Source organism: Suncus etruscus, chromosome 16 (assembly GCF_024139225.1).
Source record: "Suncus etruscus isolate mSunEtr1 chromosome 16, mSunEtr1.pri.cur, whole genome shotgun sequence".
NCBI lineage: Eukaryota > Metazoa > Chordata > Mammalia > Eulipotyphla > Soricidae > Suncus > Suncus etruscus.
The window spans coordinates 41,437,974-41,455,384 of record NC_064863.1 but is presented as its reverse complement, the minus strand read 5'-3'; the positions used below and the strand labels follow the sequence as shown (position 1 = coordinate 41,455,384).

Below are 17,411 nucleotides of genomic sequence, written 5' to 3'. Positions count from 1 at the left end.
CCAACAACAAATGAGTAGCTAAAAAAACTGTGGTATATCTATACAATGGAATACTAATGCAGTTATTAGAAGAAATGAAGTCACGAAACTTGCTTATACATGGATGAATTTAGAGACTAATACGTTGAATGAAATAAGTCAGAAGGAAAGAGAGAAGCACAGAATAGTCTCACTCTTATGTGGAATTTAAGAAAAATAAACGACAGTATTATAATAACACCCAGAGGCAACAGAGATGAAAGCTAAAAGGACCTGCCCATGATAACAAGCTTAACACAAAGAGTGGTAAGAGTAGATAAATAACTATACTAACAGCTACCATGACAACAATAGAGAGAGAAATACAATGCCAGTCTTGAAGACAGGCAAGGGGTGGAGGGAAATGAGGGGACAATGGTAGTGGGAAAGTTGCACTGGTGAAGGGGGTGTGCATTTTATGGCTGAAACCCAATTACAAACATGTTTGTAACCATTGTGCTTAAATAAATAAATTATTTAAAAAATAAAATATTGATTAAAAGAGAAATTTGATTAAATGTCGATTATAATCAAGCTTGATAATTTTCCATGTCTGATTTAATATTCTTAAAATAAACTAACATTTGTTAATTTAATTCCATGCTGCAAAATTTAAAAGGTTTTAATGGTCTACAATCTCAACTTAAAATAGAACATTAATTATTGATTTAAAAATAAAATTTGCTAAATATATATTAAAACTTTAATTAAAGGGGCCAGAGTGGTGGCGCAGTGGTAGGGTGTTTGCCTTGCACTCAACTGACCTAGGACAGACTGTGGTTCGATCCTCCAGCGTACCATATGGTCCCCCAAGCCAGGAGCGATTTCTGAGTGCATAGCTAGGAGTAACCCCTGAGCGTCACAGAGTGTGGCCCAAAACAAACAAACAAACAAAACCCCAAAACTATAATTACAATTAGAAAAGACTTTCAGTTTGGCTATGTGAGGGCAATTGTGTAATTCTTAATGGCATATGTGTAGATAGTCACATAATAAATCTCAAGATGGTCTCTGTGAAAAAGTATTTAACACATATATGTTAAATATATACATGCATAAAGTCACCAGTTAAGGCTAACTAGTTTGTCTGAATATGGGGAGATTAAAACATAATTCTTCATTAGACAATATCTTACTATTTTGGAAAAAATATTACTACCTTTAGGTTGGCAATAACATTCTTTTATCTCCTCTTTTTCCTTCCCCCACTGTGGGTAAAACCCAATGATCCTAAGGGCTTTCTCCTAGTTCTGGGTTAAAAGATCACTCCTGATGGCTTTTGGGGGACTATACACGAACAGGATTTGTAACCAGCATGACAAACATCTTAACCCTGGTCCTATTTCTGGCTCCAACATTTTGATTTTTTTAAGCTTACACCCACTAGGGGTCTTTAGCATTCCCCCCCCCCCTCTAAATACTTCATTGTTTCTTTACAATCTTCCAAATCTTTCGCATTCTTTATATTGGGCATATGTGTCAACACCAGTTCATTAACCAAAGTCAGGTTTTGCAGGGTTCGTGTGTTCCAAGCATCTTCAACCTGGGCAGAATATATCAAGGGCAAAACTCTATCACAGGGGACCTATAAGAAATGTCTGATATTAGGGGAGCAGCAGGAAGGGAGACAGACAGAATTCCTGAGAGAAAGACATAAGTTAGGTAGACATGGCACAGAGGCTGTATTTGGCACACAGGGCCTTGGAATAAAAGTGAGCTGATTCTGATAAAAATTAAAAAAAAAAAAAAAGACATGTCTGATATTAAAATTCACTGGGTTGGAGACCACCACAGCTTCAGGTTGCTTATGAAGGTTTCCCAGGGAATCCAATAGAGTTCTCAATAGAGAAAATACTTTTTGTTTGTTTCTTTGTTTGTTTGTTTTTTCAGACCACACCCATTTGATGCTCAGGGGTTACTCCTGGCTAAGCGCTCAGAAATTGCCCCTGGCTTGGGGGGACCATATGGGACGCCGGGGGATCAAACCACAGTCCTTCTTCGCTAGAGCCTATGTGTCCATCAAAGATTATCAATTCTCTTTATTTTATTATATGTTAAATTGCACTCAGCACTAGCTATGCCATAAAGATATAATGACATGTCAAGATTTCATATTCATCTCAGATCACAGAGAAAATGGGCCATAGTTGATTATAAGTGGGGTAATGCTGAAAACTATTTAATGGAATTTTGGATTACTAAATTTACTCTTATCACTCCGGATAGATGTATCAATATTTCAGACAAATACAACCAAAACTTTGCTGATAGAAACCAAAAAGAAAAAAGAAAAAAAACAAAACAAAACAAAAAATACTCCACTCATTTTGAAGGACTTTCAAAAGTGTCTCAACTTTCTTTGGTAGGATTTTAGAAAAATATCTAAGAGTCACAGAGAAAAAACATCAGGGAAGGTACTTGCCTTGCATGTAGCCAATCTGGGTTCAATCTCCATCCCTGTAGATAAAGCCCTGATAACCACCAGGTGTGATTCCTGACCACAGAGTCAAGTCAGCCCTGAACATAGTCTAGTGTAGCCCAGAAGCCAAAAAAAAAAACTTTTTAAAAATCTAATTTAGAAATAAGAAAGTTGTGGAAGGGGAGATAAAGCCCAGAGATCTCACTTCTCAGTTTTAATAATTCAAAACTGTAACTCATCAGAGAACGATAATGTATATTTTCTTAATCAGAACACAGCTCTTTGTCTACATATTACCAGAAGACAGAGTCACCTGTCAGAGACAAGTAATTGTGATCAGAAGAAAGAGATTAATTTGAGACTCACCATTTTTTCCTGTGTGTGTGTGTGTGTGTGTGTGTGTGTGTGTGTGTGTGTGTGTGTGTGTGTTGGAGAGGTGTTTGGGTCATACCTGGCAATGCGCAGGAGTCACTCCTGATTCAGCACTCAGAAATCACTCCTGATGGTGCTCAGAAGACCACATAGGCTGCCAGGGATCAAATCTAGGTCTGCAACATGCAAGCGCCTCACTAATTCCTCAGCCCTTGTTGACATCTTTTATTCTTAGGAAATAATCCAAGTGTTCAGAGTGAAAAGTGTCAGAAGTCTGACATTTCATCTTAGGGGAGATCAAAACCTTGATTCTAGAAGAGCCTTTTGGCTAGAAATTAAGTTGATTTTATTTGGTCTTGCATTTACATTATTAGAAAAAAGCTTTAAAAATTATAATGTTTCTAACAATGTCTCCAAGAATCAGATATACCACTTTTCCATTGTCTCAAATTGGTTACAATCCAGGGTTCTTAAAGTCTTTGGTTACTAGTTCTGGTAAACAAGGTGACATCATCCTCATATTCTTGGGTTGAATTTTCTATATTCTCTAGTAAGACATATTTATCTTCATTGCCATTCGGAGAGAAAACTTCTTTCTTAGTGGATGTCAGCTCACTCCAGGTAATGTCTGTGTTTTTAAAAGCATGTAAAAGAAAGATGCCATTGATAATGGTGAAGAACCCACTCAAGGTCCCAATGATATCTCCAGCTTTCATGCCATACCATTCCTGGAATAAGATGGCAGAGCAAGTCATTACCATGGAAGTGAAGAACACATAATAAATAGGAGTCACCAGAGATATATTAAAGGTGTCCAGAGCTTTGTTGAGATAGTTAATCTGTGTTGCCACTGAAAGCACAAGCACGGCTAATAAAACAAAGATGAGGGGATGCTTGTAAACTGGCTTCCATTCCAATAGTTCCTTGATAGCAATTCCCAGGCCTTTGACAGAGGATACTGAAAATGCCCCAATCAATGAACAGATTGAAATGTAGACTAATATATTGCTCTGTCCTTTCTTGGGAGCCACAATCAAAATCAGCACCAAGCAGATCACAATTACAATGACAGCAAAGGAAATAAAACCTGTTAGGAAGTGAAAAAAGAAAAGATTTAGACTTCAGAAAATGGTAATGGGATGATGCCTTTGTGAAATCGTGGTAGACATAAGTTTAAAACAAATCTTTTAGAAATAAGTGAGAGTAAATCTAAAAAACACAACGACCACCCATTTTACTTCATGTTTCTCAATATTTTACAATGGAATTCACAAAAATATAATTTGAATCTCACATATAACATTGTAAAATGTGGTAAAATTACCTTTTTTTTTTTACTTTCAGAGGGAGAAAGTGCTCAAAGTTTGGGTAGACTATAAATATATTACTTCATTTCTTTTATTACAGGGAAACATGAACACACAAATTAGTTTAGAAGATTTATCATAATTCTCAATCAAACCTTACTACAATCCATGGCACAGGCTTGTCAAAAGTTTATGTACTATTATTACAAATATCATTTGATGAGCACAGAAAGAGTAGACTTTGAATATCTTTTAAGAAGACACTTAAGCATTAGTTAAATAATTGGTTAAAAAAGAATATAAATGTTAATATATGTTTTAGGAAATTAATTTTACCATAACACTTCTACCAAAGAATTACCAATATCCTTCTAGCACTGCCTAGAATATTTCTTATGATTGAATCACAGACCTGGGTCTCTCAATTTCATTTCCAGTTCATGTAAAGAAGCAACTTCCTCTTCTTGTGGGGCATGGATGACCATCACAGTTGAGCCCAATATACTTAATATACAGCCTATTTTCCCATGAATGTTCAAGTGCTCACTTAAAAAATAGGAAGACAATATTGCACTGTTGGAAAAAGAAGAGTTGTTCAGTTACATTTTGATTCCAGAATGTCTCATATTTTTTCTGATATACTAGTCAACACAACACTATAAAGGGTTATTAATTTAAAAACTCAGAAAAAATATGCTACGTTGCCTTTATACTTAAAGCTGCACCTCTGTAATTCTACACACATTTTTGTTGGTTTTTGAGTTACACCTCTTGGTGCTCAGGGCATTCTCCTAGATATGCCTAGGGATTACTCCTAGCAGGCTCAGAGGACTGACCATATGGATTTCTGGGGCTCAAATCTGGCTCAGCTGCAGACAAGGCAAACACACTACCCACTGTACTCTTGCTCTAGCTCCTCCATCACTTTTTAATATGTCCCTCAAATTTCCCCATCATCTTCTGCAAAGGCAAACAAAATGGAAATTCTTTTTGGTCTCACTGGCATTATACACATGTGCCTTTGAAAGTTCCAAAGATATGCTAAGAGAAAAAAAATGTATCTTTTTTTTCTTTGTTTTATTATTTATTTATTGTTTTTTGGGGTCACACCTGTTGATGCTCAGGGGTTACTCCTGGCTATGCACTCAGAAATAGCTCCTGGCTTGGGGGACCATATGGGACACCGGGAGATCAAATCGTGGTTCGTCCTAGGCAAGCGTGGGCAAGGCAGATGCCTTAGTGCTTGTACCACCGCTCTGGCCCCTGTTTAATTTTTAACTACAACCAGAGGTGCTCAGGGATTACTCCTGGCTCTGTATTCAGGGATCAATACTGGCAGAACTCTTAAAATTAGATAAAATTCCAGGGATTAAACCCAGGTTGGCCACATGCAAGGCAAGCATCCTATCTGTAGTACTATTGCTCAGGCCCCTGAAAGAATTCTTACTCAGGATTGATATATAGTTAATAAGCAGCACTACAAGCATGTGGGTTTTCCGCAAATTTCCTTACAAGCTTCTATTTCCCTGATACTTTCATCTATATTACATTCCCACTATTTGGGTTTCAGATTAGCCTCTCCAAGGACATTTAGGATGTGCCATTCTGTTCCTCTGCCAGTAGACCTGGTGTGACTTCTGCACACTAGCTTTCTTCTAAATGCACAACACCAGGCCATACATTATGTTTCTTAATAACAGCCCACTTACCCACTATTGATATAGCCTAAGACTATGCTCAGTTAGTCTAATAGTTAAAATGATTAGACAATAGTTCCTAAGATTGGACAGTGATCAGTTACTTACTAAAGTCCATAACAGGACATTTTTGAAAAATACTGTGAAATCATTGCTGCTACTAACAATTATCACTCACTGTGCAGTGTTCCACACACTCAATTAATTCTCTTAACAATCCTCAACACAATGTGAAAAAGTGGGTAGACTTTTTATTAAACTTTTTATTAGAGGTTGATAATGGAGGTTAAAAGAGAAGGAAAAAATTGACAAAGCGATCTCTTAACCAAAAAAAAAAAAAAAAGAATTATATGGGTTCAGTGAGCACATTCTTTTAGGTTAATTATAAAAATAAAGGTAGAAGAATTTCTATGCACATTCTGTAAAATAGGCAAAAGATTTCTGTTTCCAGAGTTAAAAAAAATAGAAGCATCCAGCAGTCAGTGCAAGACTTTCATATGAGCTGAAACTTAACCCAAATTTTATGATTTTTAAAGTCTTTTGATGCCCAGGACACTATGGATATCAAAGTGAACAAAGGACTTTACACACTATGACAACAGAAAGGATAGAAAGGCCTGTGGCAATTTGTTCAGGCGAGGACAAAAATGTACTAGGTTTTATTGAATTATCACAAATATAAAATGTAATTACTTCATATTAGAACAAGAACAGAGAGGCCAGAGAGATAACATGGAGGTAAGGTGTTTGCCTTGCATGCAGGAGAGTGGTTCAAATCCCGGCATCCCATATGTTTCCCTTGAGCCTGCCAGGAGCAATTTCTGAGCATAGAGCCAGGAGTAACCCCTGAGAGCTGCTGGGGGTGACCCAAAAACAAAAACAAAAAAGAACGAGAACAGAATCTCTTCTGTAAAATAAGTAATAAGATAATCTATATACATCCTATATCTACTATTATGTATTGACTAGCCTTCCAAAATTATTTTTGCAATTAAAACAATTTGTTTCAATATGTGTAGTGATATATTTTGTTTCAACTCATCATGACATTAAGATCCTTAGAAAAGCCATGCCCCTTATTGCTCACTTACCTTACGAGAACACTTAGAGCACCTAGAGGGGAGATCAAGGTGGCAGGTGCAAAAGTATAAGCAGCAAAATTTGCAGCTTCTCCTACTCCCACTGGAAAGCAAGAAACAGTATGTGTGAGTAAGTAAAATAGTTTATAAAAAAATATTCAGCATATTCAAAGAGTCAAAATCAGGGCATCATTAAGCTCTCCATCTTGGGTTATATCTCCAGTCCTGATATATCAAATGTTTACTTTCTCACTTGCATTCCAAGTCCATACTGAGAACATAGGCAGCATGGGGGAAGAGAAGAGTAAAAATTAATTTTAAATATATGACTTGTTTCATTTTTAAACTATATGCAAATATATGCACTAAATGTCAATATTTAAATTCTATTCTTATAGCAATAACATATTAACCAATAATGAACATGTTCATGCAATTGATCACTTTATAAGCAAATACTATTTTCAATATATTGAACTTACTTGACAATAGCCCTGCCCACCAGAGCCATTCCTTGAGATATGAATGCCCCCCTTGTCCTAGGAAAATAACAAAAAATAAAATTAATTGCAAGTTGGATAAATTGAAGATAAGTTGAAGAATTGACTTCTGGAAAAGATACTACATTGAAAAGTAAAGAAAGAAGATAAAGCTGGTATCTAGACTTTAGCTAACTTACTTGGTCATCTCCAAAGACCTATTTATATTATGTCCTCTTTGAATTCTGCAGAAAGATTTTTCATTTTGAGGGAAATTTTAATCATGAGGATTACTGTCAGAGGCATGGGATAGAATATTATATGTCTTACTCTTTGTTCTGTCACAGTGAAAATGAAAACCAGAAAACTAGAAATGACATTGGCTCCTAATGAGGATCTTATGGAAGAATGCTTCGTACAGAACTTTTGATATTTGAAACAATCAGAGAATCATGAGCACTAGCTGGACTCCATTTATTGTCTAGTTTGATACCATGAAATTTTTAGTCTAGTCCATTAAAAAGGAGAAGCAGCTTTCCTGAGATCTTTAGGGTTTTCCTCCTACAAGTGTCTCAATATTGCCAAGTGCAAGACAAACAATTAACCTTAATTTCTGTACTATCTCTCCAGCCGAATACTATTGAACTTTTATGATATTATACTTGAAAATCATTAAAATATATTAGTAATAAATGAGAATTAGCATTTCCTGTAAATGAAATGTTACATTAACCAGCATACCAATTCTATGATTGTCAGGTTACTACTAATTTAAGTCATTTATAGAGTACCAAGCTTTATTCTAAGGATGGTCTGTTGGAACATTGTTTTTTGTTTGTTTTTTTTTGTTAATTTATTATTATTATTATTATTTTTTTTTTTGGTTTTTGGGCCACACCCGTTTGACGCTCAGGGGTTACTCCTGGCAATGTGCTCAGAAATCGCCCCTGGCTTGGGGGGACCATATGGGACGCTGGGGGATCGAACCGCGGTCCGTTCCTTGGCTAGCGCTTGTAAGGCAGACACCTTACCTCTAGCGCCACCTTCCCGGCCCCACTTCCTCTTTTCTTTTCACTTATCCCTTTGGCATGTAAATGTTCACCTGGACTAGATTAGCTTGATAGTTATGTTTGTCTCTCACTTGAGACAATCCCTCCCCCTCCTGTTTGGGATTTGAATTGGCCAATAAAGAGAGGTTTCAGTTTGTCAGGCCCAGAGACCATAAGATGAGAAGTCACCAATTCCAGGATTTTCTTCCTCATGACTGTATGGTTTATTAATTCAAGTGGTGACCCTGCTTCAGACATCTAGGGTTGGAAATACCGCATTTTTATATCTGTACTTGTTAACCCTGCTCTCATTAAACAAATAAAGGTACTGTCTAAAAAACAATAAATGCTCAATAACAAATTATCCTTGGTTCAAAGAAGGAAAGAGTGTGAGTGTGATAGAGAATAATGGGATGGTAGTGAGACAAATTCTGAAGACTGGGCTATGACAGCCTTCCTGGAGTGATGTTTAACCTGAATCCTGAAGTTTCAGTCAGTCAATTGAAAGGCGGATGAGAATTTCAGGCAAAGGGAGAAGACTTTGTGGTGGGAAAAAGCCTGGAATATCTTAGAAACCAAGGGAAGACAGGCGCCTGACAAGATGATCCCTGATGAAGCTGGACAGGAAACAGGAACACATGGAAAGAGATTCAGATCATACAGTGTGTGCAAAGAAAAGCCAGAATGTGGCTCTGAACAGTGGAGGAGTATTACCTTGATTGATTACTAAAGCTACAGCTTAATGCCATGAAAGAAAAGTTCACAGCACACACTCAACTTCTTTTTTATTTTTTAAAGGATAAAAGTTAAAAACATACAGTAAAAATGGTGTTAGAGTGGCAATTGTTGTTTGCATAGTACTAGCAAAATATAGGGGGAAATGGAAAGGGATAGCCTTGGCCTAAATACGAGGAGACCTTATCCCTGAAGTTTTCTGGCATAAGACCAGCTCTGGGCTCCAGGCATACTAGGTTGTCCAACCCCTGAGTCATTCTCTGTGGTCCCAGTAAAACTTTTTCTTCGAACAATCGTTGTTGTTGGTGTCAGGTTTCAGTAGTCAAAGGTCTTGGTTCTGTCGAAGTCAGGATGAGGTGGAGCATCCTCTAGTTTCACTTCACAGGGGAGCGGTAGAGGATTGCTTCTGGGTGATGTTATAGACAGCCGTGGTTGTTTTGTACATGGTATCCCTGGTTTAGGGGTGAATGGACAATGCCCATTCTTCTGAGGCCTGAGCCAGGTCATTATGACAATGTTCAGGGTGTGAGGCCCCACTGCATTACAAGATTTGTGTGTTCGTATCTATATTAGATAAGAATTTGTTTGTTTATGTAATATTTTCCCATTTTAATGTGCCTATGCAAAAGAGGAACAATGCCACAAGGTATTATTGGTGCACATGGGGGTTGAGGGAACAAGTCCAACAATCCCGGTAACTTGGTTCTAACATAAGCTCTAAAACGAGGGACTCTTCCACTCAACTTCTTAAGTAATAACTTGAATTTTTACCTAAAGGAGTCATAATTGGCTCAATTCTGGAAACTGCTGATAAGGAAGGAATTACTAAGAACAGTCACAGAGGCTCAGATTAAAAAGAGGCAGTAAAATATTGTTAACCACAGAGATAGGATTTTTACAAGGGGGTCATTTCTGTAGTTAGAAACTTGACTTGGTTAGTTGCATCTGGTCCTTACCTGCTCGGGTAAAACCTTTGTTGGCCAACTTCAAGAGGCCTTTCTTTTTCAGTATAAAGCTGGAGCCAATAAAAATGCCAGAACATAATGCCAGTACCAGGCCTACATACAGGCTGTATTTGTTTTTGATACTAGCAGAAATGCTCAGGTTGGTTATGCTGGCATTCGGGCTCTTGTAGAATGCTGAAGCCAGCAGCTGTGATACATTTGTGATTGAACACCAAGCCTGGGAGTAGTTTGAGCAGACCAGAGACAGCACATAGCCTGGGGAAAAAAGGAGAAAAAAGAAATGTCAACAAACATTGAGGTATTGTGTGACACCTCAGTATTTTATAACAGTGTCAGCCCAGTAGTACCTCAGGAAATCTGATGGGAAAGTTACATAGAAATTTACCAAGCTCAGTAAGCCTAAACAGTAACACAGAAGGCTTAACTGTCCCCAACCACAGCCCAGTAAATCCTTAGACATTGACCTGAGAAACACCATGCAGAGCTATGACAATCATTTCAAATTGACCCTTGTTGGTCAAGTTTTGATCATTCTATTTGCCTTAGAGTTGTAATAATCAGTATGGAGTAAATTTAGTTTTCCAGCATGGAAGGCAGACTATGGCAGTGGGTAAGAAATTAGGGATATGGGTGAAGGGAAGGTCACATTGGTAATGGGTTGATGTTTGAGCATTTAATGCCTGAGATTGTATTAAGAACAACTTGGTAAACCATGGTGCTATAATAAAAATTAGAAAAAAACATCAATAAAAAGGAGAGGTTGGTGTTAACTTAAATGTGACTTAAAGGATATATTAATGTGGATTGTGCATTAGTGCTGACTGCCTTTCTTCCTGCCAGAAGCAGAAAGCCCAGCAGATAGTGACACAGTTTTACTCCAGGCCAGGAGTCTCCAGAATGTGCTATACCCACTTGTGGTCACATTAGGTTAGGTTCTTAAAGGTCCTTAAAACTGGTGCCTGAGTCACTGTGTTCAAACTGGGCTAGTTCCATAGGGTCACTCTTTTCTCAAATGAGATGTAAACCAAACTGTGAAAGATTATGGCTACACTGGTCCACATACACAAAGCTGGCAATCTCAGAAGAGGGCCAAGCCCCCACTAGGCTGAAGCCACATATGATGCCTCCATCATCCAGAATCACCATTTTCCTAATGGCCTACCTCATCACTGAACCTCTACAATTCCCTGTGGGGATGCTGTTCTAACCAAACTTCAGGTACACTGGTTGTTGGGCTGATATCACCAGGATATCTTTGGAGTGAGTGTGGGCATCTTCTCCTCAACTTCCCACTTCCAGGAAAGCCTGAGAGCTGTATCTATGCCCACAAATGCAGTTGTCATGAATGAACAGGGCCTTCTTCCCAGACCAATATCTAAACATATTCCACTAAAATTTTTAGTGTCATAGCCTTGAATTTCTGGACAACTTCATTTGTTTGATGCTGTCATCTTAAGGGACACCTCAGTTTAACAGACTGGACATATAACAAGAGCTTACTACACTTTCTGCCATTGTATTAATAACTTCATTGGTGATACAATAATTTTTACAAATGAGCTTGCTACTGTACTTTATTTTCTTTTTCTTCTATTTTACTTTTTTTGGTATCTGCTTTGGCTTATCTGAAAATAAATATATTATGATCAGCTACGTGAACTATGCGATGAATTTTTTTTAAATAAATAAAAATTTTAAAAAATTTAAAAACAAAACAAACAAAAAATATCCCCTGGTTTCTAAGCCAGCCAGAGAGATAGTACAGTGAGCATACAGTGAGTCTACCATAGTCGACCTGGATTAGATCCTCAGCATCCCTAATGTTTCTCTGAGCACTCCCAGGAATGATTCCTGATTGCAGAGCCAGAAGTAAGCCCTGGGTACTGCTGGTTATGACCCAACCACCACCACCACCACCACCATCACCACAATAACAACAACATAATTCTTTAAAAATATTTATCATTTAGGGGCCGGAGAGATAGCATGGGGGTAAGGCGTTTCCCTTTCATGCAGAAGGTCATCAGTTCAAATCCGGCTTCCCATATGGTCCCCCGTGCCTGCCAGAAGCAATTTCTGAGCATGGAGCCAGGAGTTTCCCCTGAGCACTGCCAGGTGTGATCCAAAAACCACACACACACACACACACACACACACACACACACACACACACATATAATTTAAAAGTGAGTGATGTCACACAAAAATCTGAATTTCTCTTCTAAATCAGATCCGGCAATGCTTGATTCTTTGTTGGAGATTGCTAGAGCAGTTTATTTCTCTGGGCCTGTTCTGTTTATATTTTGTTTTTATTTCTGTTTCTATTTCTCTGAGTCCAGTTCTCTGGGACAGGTTTGCCCTCTGCAGTTCTTCCCATTACCCCACATCCATCTCCCTTCCCTCACTGGATCTGGATGTCTCCTTGAAAGCAGAGTGTGTTATTCCTGAAAGTACTGAGAGCTACAGCCGTTTCCTGAGTCAACATTTTTTTAAGAAATTTAGTCAAACCATTAAATGCAGTATAAATTCAACATTTCAGAAAACACCTTGTACAGTAGATTTGACTTCCTCTATCACTCTCCCTGAAAAGTGGCCTTTTCAGGTCAATCACCCATCACCTAAAAATAATAGAATCTAATTAATAGAATGGAGGGAAACATCAGTAAACTTAGAATCAGATTCAGTATTGAAGTGATAGTACAGCTGATAGTGGATTTACTTTACATGTGGCAGACCTACATTGGATCACCGGCCCCCCATTTGGTCCCTAAGCTTAGCCAAGTATGACCTCTGAGTGCAGAGCTGAGGGTATGTACTGCTGAATGTGATCCAGTCCCCCCAGAAAAAAATAGGATTAAAAAAAGCATGCAAATTTAGTGTAGTTGATATTATACTTTAGAAATGTAAGGCTCAAACATGAGAGCATATTATACTACATGAGAAGCTTTTATGGAAGGCCTTCTTTGTGATGTTGAGAATCACCAAACAGTATCTGGAAGTGCTTTGGAAACCATGACAGGCAGATGCTCCTGTACTGACCTCTATATAAAAATATTTAATAATTGTTTTCCTCTTGAAAGCTGCCAATAAGGTAAAATCTTAACTCGGTTTTTTTTTTTAAATCATAACTTTAACTTTTTAACTCTGAAAGGAAAACATATGAATTACTCTAATAACAATAATGAAAAAAGGGCCCGAAGAGATAGCACAGTGGTGTTTGCCTTGCAAGCAGCCAATCCAGGACCTAAGGTGGTTAGTTTGAATCCCGGTGTCCCATATGGTCCCCCGTGCCTGCCAGGAGCTATTTCTGAGAAGACAGCCAGGAGTAACCCCTGAGCATGGCTGGGTGTGGGCCCCCCCAAAAAAAACAAACAAAAAAAACAAAAGAAAAAAGACAAAAACCAAATACTATTGTAGAATTCAACAAAAGAATTATTTTTATATTTCAAATATGTTTAGACAGTCATAAGAAAGCATAAATACCACAACAAAACAGTTTGACTAAATGATGTCAAAATAATAAAACTTTAACAATTGAATGTGTGGGACTGGAGGGATAGCATGGAGGTAGGGCATTTGCTTTGCATGCAGAAGGATGGTGGTTCGAATCCAGGCATCCCATATGGTCCCCCGAGCCTGCCAGGAGTGATTTCTGAGCGTAGAGCCAGGAGTAACCCCTGAGCGCTGCCAGGTGTGACCCCAAACCAAAACAAACCAAAACAGAAAAAACTATTGAATCTGTGCAAACCCAGCAAAATATTAAAAAGTCATCTAAATTTAATTAAATTTTTATTAAACATAAAGTTAAAAAATCATAAAGATCAGGTCTAGAAAAAGGCAAAGTAACTAAATCCAAATATTTTTGATTATGAGGTTATTTATTCCCTCTAACTTAAAAATAAGAACCTTTGTCTCAGAGACAAAAGAGAATTCTCAGACAAAATTTCTAAATCTTCCAAGGAAATTGTATTACTGAGGAAATTTTAGTTGTTGCTTTTTAAAAAGACACAGCAAATTTTCAAATGAATTAGCAATCTTGTTTTGGGCACCATCCATCTCATCAAAATCCAAAGGAAGGAAAGAAATTTTTAATAGTAAGTATTTTGCTCATTAATTCCTAAGAAAATATTTGATTTGACTTTCCAGTGATTTCCAGGGCTGTAATTGTGTCGTTTACTATGTAGTTAACATAACCATCCCAAGACTTCCATTTCTGAATATGGTGTGGGTGGATCTCATTCCAGCAAAACAATATTCTTTCTAAGTTATTGACATAGCAAAATATTTCCAGAGACTGTGGGGGCAGAGCATTAAAACAGAACATGCAATTATCTCTACTATATTTGTTAGCTCTTATAAGTGGCAGATACTAATGTTCTAAGTTTTTATTTTGTTCTAAGTTTTATGACCAAAAAATAGCAACAAAATTTGTCTTATAACTGACCTTGAAACTTCCTGAAGAGCAAAATGAGGAGAGAGCATACGACAGATGTGATGGAAGGTGGGAGTGAGGGGACAATCAAGTGAAGAGTGTATTGGTGGGCTAGTAGGGCAGAAGTGGAGAGCTGAATAAAGTAGGACGTGTAAGTGGGGACTTTGGAGTCTTAAAGAGAAATCAGAGATGTCTTTGTAAGACTTAAGTAAGCAAAGTCAGAAGCTAGGAAGTTTAATTTAGATTCAAGAGAGAATATTAAAATAAGTTCTAATCAATTATGTATTATTTTTTATTGTAATAGATACTGTAGTGTACCTATTTATATTCCTGTCAGTGGGAAGCAAGTAAATTTTACATTAAATTTTCACATTGGTTTAAATCAGGGGTACTCAAACTTTTTAAACAGGGAGCCAGTTCACTGTCCTTCAGACTGTTGGAGGGCCAGATTATAGTAAAAACAAAAATTATGAACAAATTTCTATGCACACTGCATATATCTTATTTAGAAGTGAAGAAACAAAATGGGAATAAATACAATATGTGGCCTGTGGGCCGTAGTTTGAAGACCCCTGGTTTAAATAGTGGGAATTAATATCTAGGAAATGGGCCATAATAAATAAGAAATAATATACATGATATATCCATCACCCACTTTAAGAAAAAGTTACTTCAGAGATAATGACTATTTTGATTTCTTCTTTACATTCCTTTGCTTTAAAAAAATTATTTCTCCCATATGGCTATATTTTCAGATAACATCTTACTTAGATTCACCTCTTGTATTATATATAAAAGGTAATATATGATGTACTTTGGTGACTCATTTGTTTTTGATATTTATTGTGACTATTAGTCTATAGAATTCTGTTGTATGACCATCTTATAATTAATTTTTCTGTTTTAAGGTTAGTGGGCATTTAGGTTATTTCTAGTGGTTTGCTCTTATAAACAAACAGGTACTGCTAATTGAGTCATTTGTAATTTGTATTATTTGACTCAATATAAAATAGCAGTTTTATATGTTTCAACCTTCATCTGTATCTTCTATGCAGTGCTCTGAAAATGTACTTATGCATAATAAATACTGAGGCAAGGGAGATAGCTCAAGTGGTAGAGCAGATAGCTAAGCATGTGAGAGATTCTGAGTTCTATCCACAGCACCACAAACCACCTGGCGCCCCCAACACTCAGATGTGGCGTCTATTTTTTTTTTTTTTTGAGGGGAGTTATACCCAGGGATGCTCAGAGATTAATTTGGTACTATGCTCAAGAATCACTCTTGGCAGTGCTTGGGTACCAAGGGTGAGGTCAAATATGCAGGGATTGAATATGTGTTGCTGGGAATAGAACATGACAAGTACCTTATGAAATTTCCAAGTTTATGATATGGAGTAAGAGATGTATTTAAGTAGTTAGTGCTGGCATAAAATCATATCTTTTTTTGGGGGTGGGGGCACACCCGATGATGCTCAGGGGTTACTCCTGGCTTTGCACTCAGAAATCACTCCTGGCTTGGGGGACCATATGGGATGCCGGGGGATTGAACCACAGGTTCTAGGCTAGCAGTGCTAGCAAGGCAGACGCCTTACTACTTGCACCACCCCTCTGGCCCCAAACCATGTCTTAACACATGGAAAATATTTTTAGTTTGAGAAAATTATCATTTCACATTTAGTCTCTGTGTTTGCTTGAACTATTATTTAGCAATTTCTAACTCTCTTAGTCTCCACAATGTGGGCAGAGAATTATGTTTTAGGATGGACGTGACTTGGTGCTCAGTGTGACAGGAACAGAGAGGAGGGATGAGGAGAGGCTCCAAATATGCTCTGTGCTTAAGTCTGTCTTCTGCGCCTCTGTATTTTCAGCAACAAAGCTTCCTGAGGAACACTGTTGCCCTTAGGTCTGAGTCCCAGAATAAAAATACATGAAACAGATCTGAACTCACCCTATAGGAGCCAAACTCAAATGAACATGGGCTTGACCTGAGTCTCCATGTTTAGAAACAGTTTATAGTGGGGCTGGAGAGATAGCACAGCGGCATTTGCGTTGCAAGCAGCCGATCCAGGACCTAAGGTGATTGGTTCGAATCCCGTTGTCCCATATGGTGCCTCCTTCACTCCCCCCACCACCCCCACCCCACCCCCACCCCCACCCCCACCTCGGTGCCTGCCAGGAGCTATTTCTGAGCAGATAGCCAGGAGTAACCAACCGCTGAGCACTGCCGGGCGTGGCAGAAAGAAAGAAAAGAAAGAAAAGAAAGAAAAGAAAGAAAAGAAAGAAAAGAAAGAAAGAAAGAAAGAAAGAAAGAAAGAAAGAAAGAAAGAAAGAAAAAGAAGAAAGAAAGAAAGAAGAAAGAAAGAAAGAAAGAAAGAAAGAAAGAAAGAAAGAAAGAAAGAAAGAAAGAAAGAAAGAAAGAAAGAAAGAAAGAGAGAGAGAGAAAGAAGAAAGAAAAGAAAAGAAACAGTTATAGTAGCTATTTTTCAGCTGAGGGGCATAAGACCCTAATAAGGGCACCCAGTATATTCTAAGGAGGCAACAGATTTAAAAGTATGTCAATGAGGGCCAAGGGGCCACACCTGGAAAATGGTTGGGAAACACATTTGTGGTCCACATAAACAAGCAAGAATATATTATTGTGGGGTTTTATGCCATTAAGTTTTGGTTCATATGTTATTTATAACTGACTTACCAGCCTGCCTATTCACATGAGTAAAGGTGATAAGGAATGAAATTGCAGGATCTGGGGCCAGAGAGATAGCATGGAGGCAAGGCGTTTGCCTTGCATGCAGAAGGACGGTAGTTTGAATCCCGGCATCCCATATGGTTCCCCAAGCCTGCCAGGAATAATTTCTGAGC

At 37.8% G+C, this 17,411-nt stretch overlaps 1 protein-coding gene across 1 annotated transcript; it reads right to left on the bottom strand.

Annotated features, from left to right (window-relative positions):
• Positions 1–3,181: 3,181 nt before the first annotated feature.
• NIPAL1 (NIPA like domain containing 1) lies at positions 3,182–11,266 on the bottom strand. The gene is made up of 6 exons (XM_049789829.1): positions 11,170–11,266; positions 10,112–10,375; positions 7,375–7,431; positions 6,905–6,995; positions 4,529–4,689; positions 3,182–3,896 (listed from the first exon to the last, which is right to left on the bottom strand). The coding sequence occupies exons 1-6, from the start codon at positions 11,264–11,266 to the stop codon at positions 3,280–3,282; spliced, it is 1,287 nt and encodes a 428-aa protein (XP_049645786.1). The 3' UTR covers positions 3,182–3,279.
• Positions 11,267–17,411: the final 6,145 nt, after the last annotated feature.

Excerpts from the sequence above, each read along its gene's own strand:
- NIPAL1 (XM_049789829.1), bottom strand. The coding sequence starts at position 11,266 with ATGGTGATTCTGGATGATGGAGGCATCATATGTGGCTTCAGCCTAGTG. Across the intron at positions 10,376-11,169 it reads CTTTGTGTATGTGGACCAGT|GCTATGTGCTGTCTCTGGTC; the intron begins GTAGCCATAATC and ends TTTTTTCCCCAG. Across the intron at positions 4,690-6,904 it reads GCTCTAAGTGTTCTCGTAAG|TGCAATATTGTCTTCCTATT; the intron begins GTAAGTGAGCAA and ends TTTTTCCAACAG.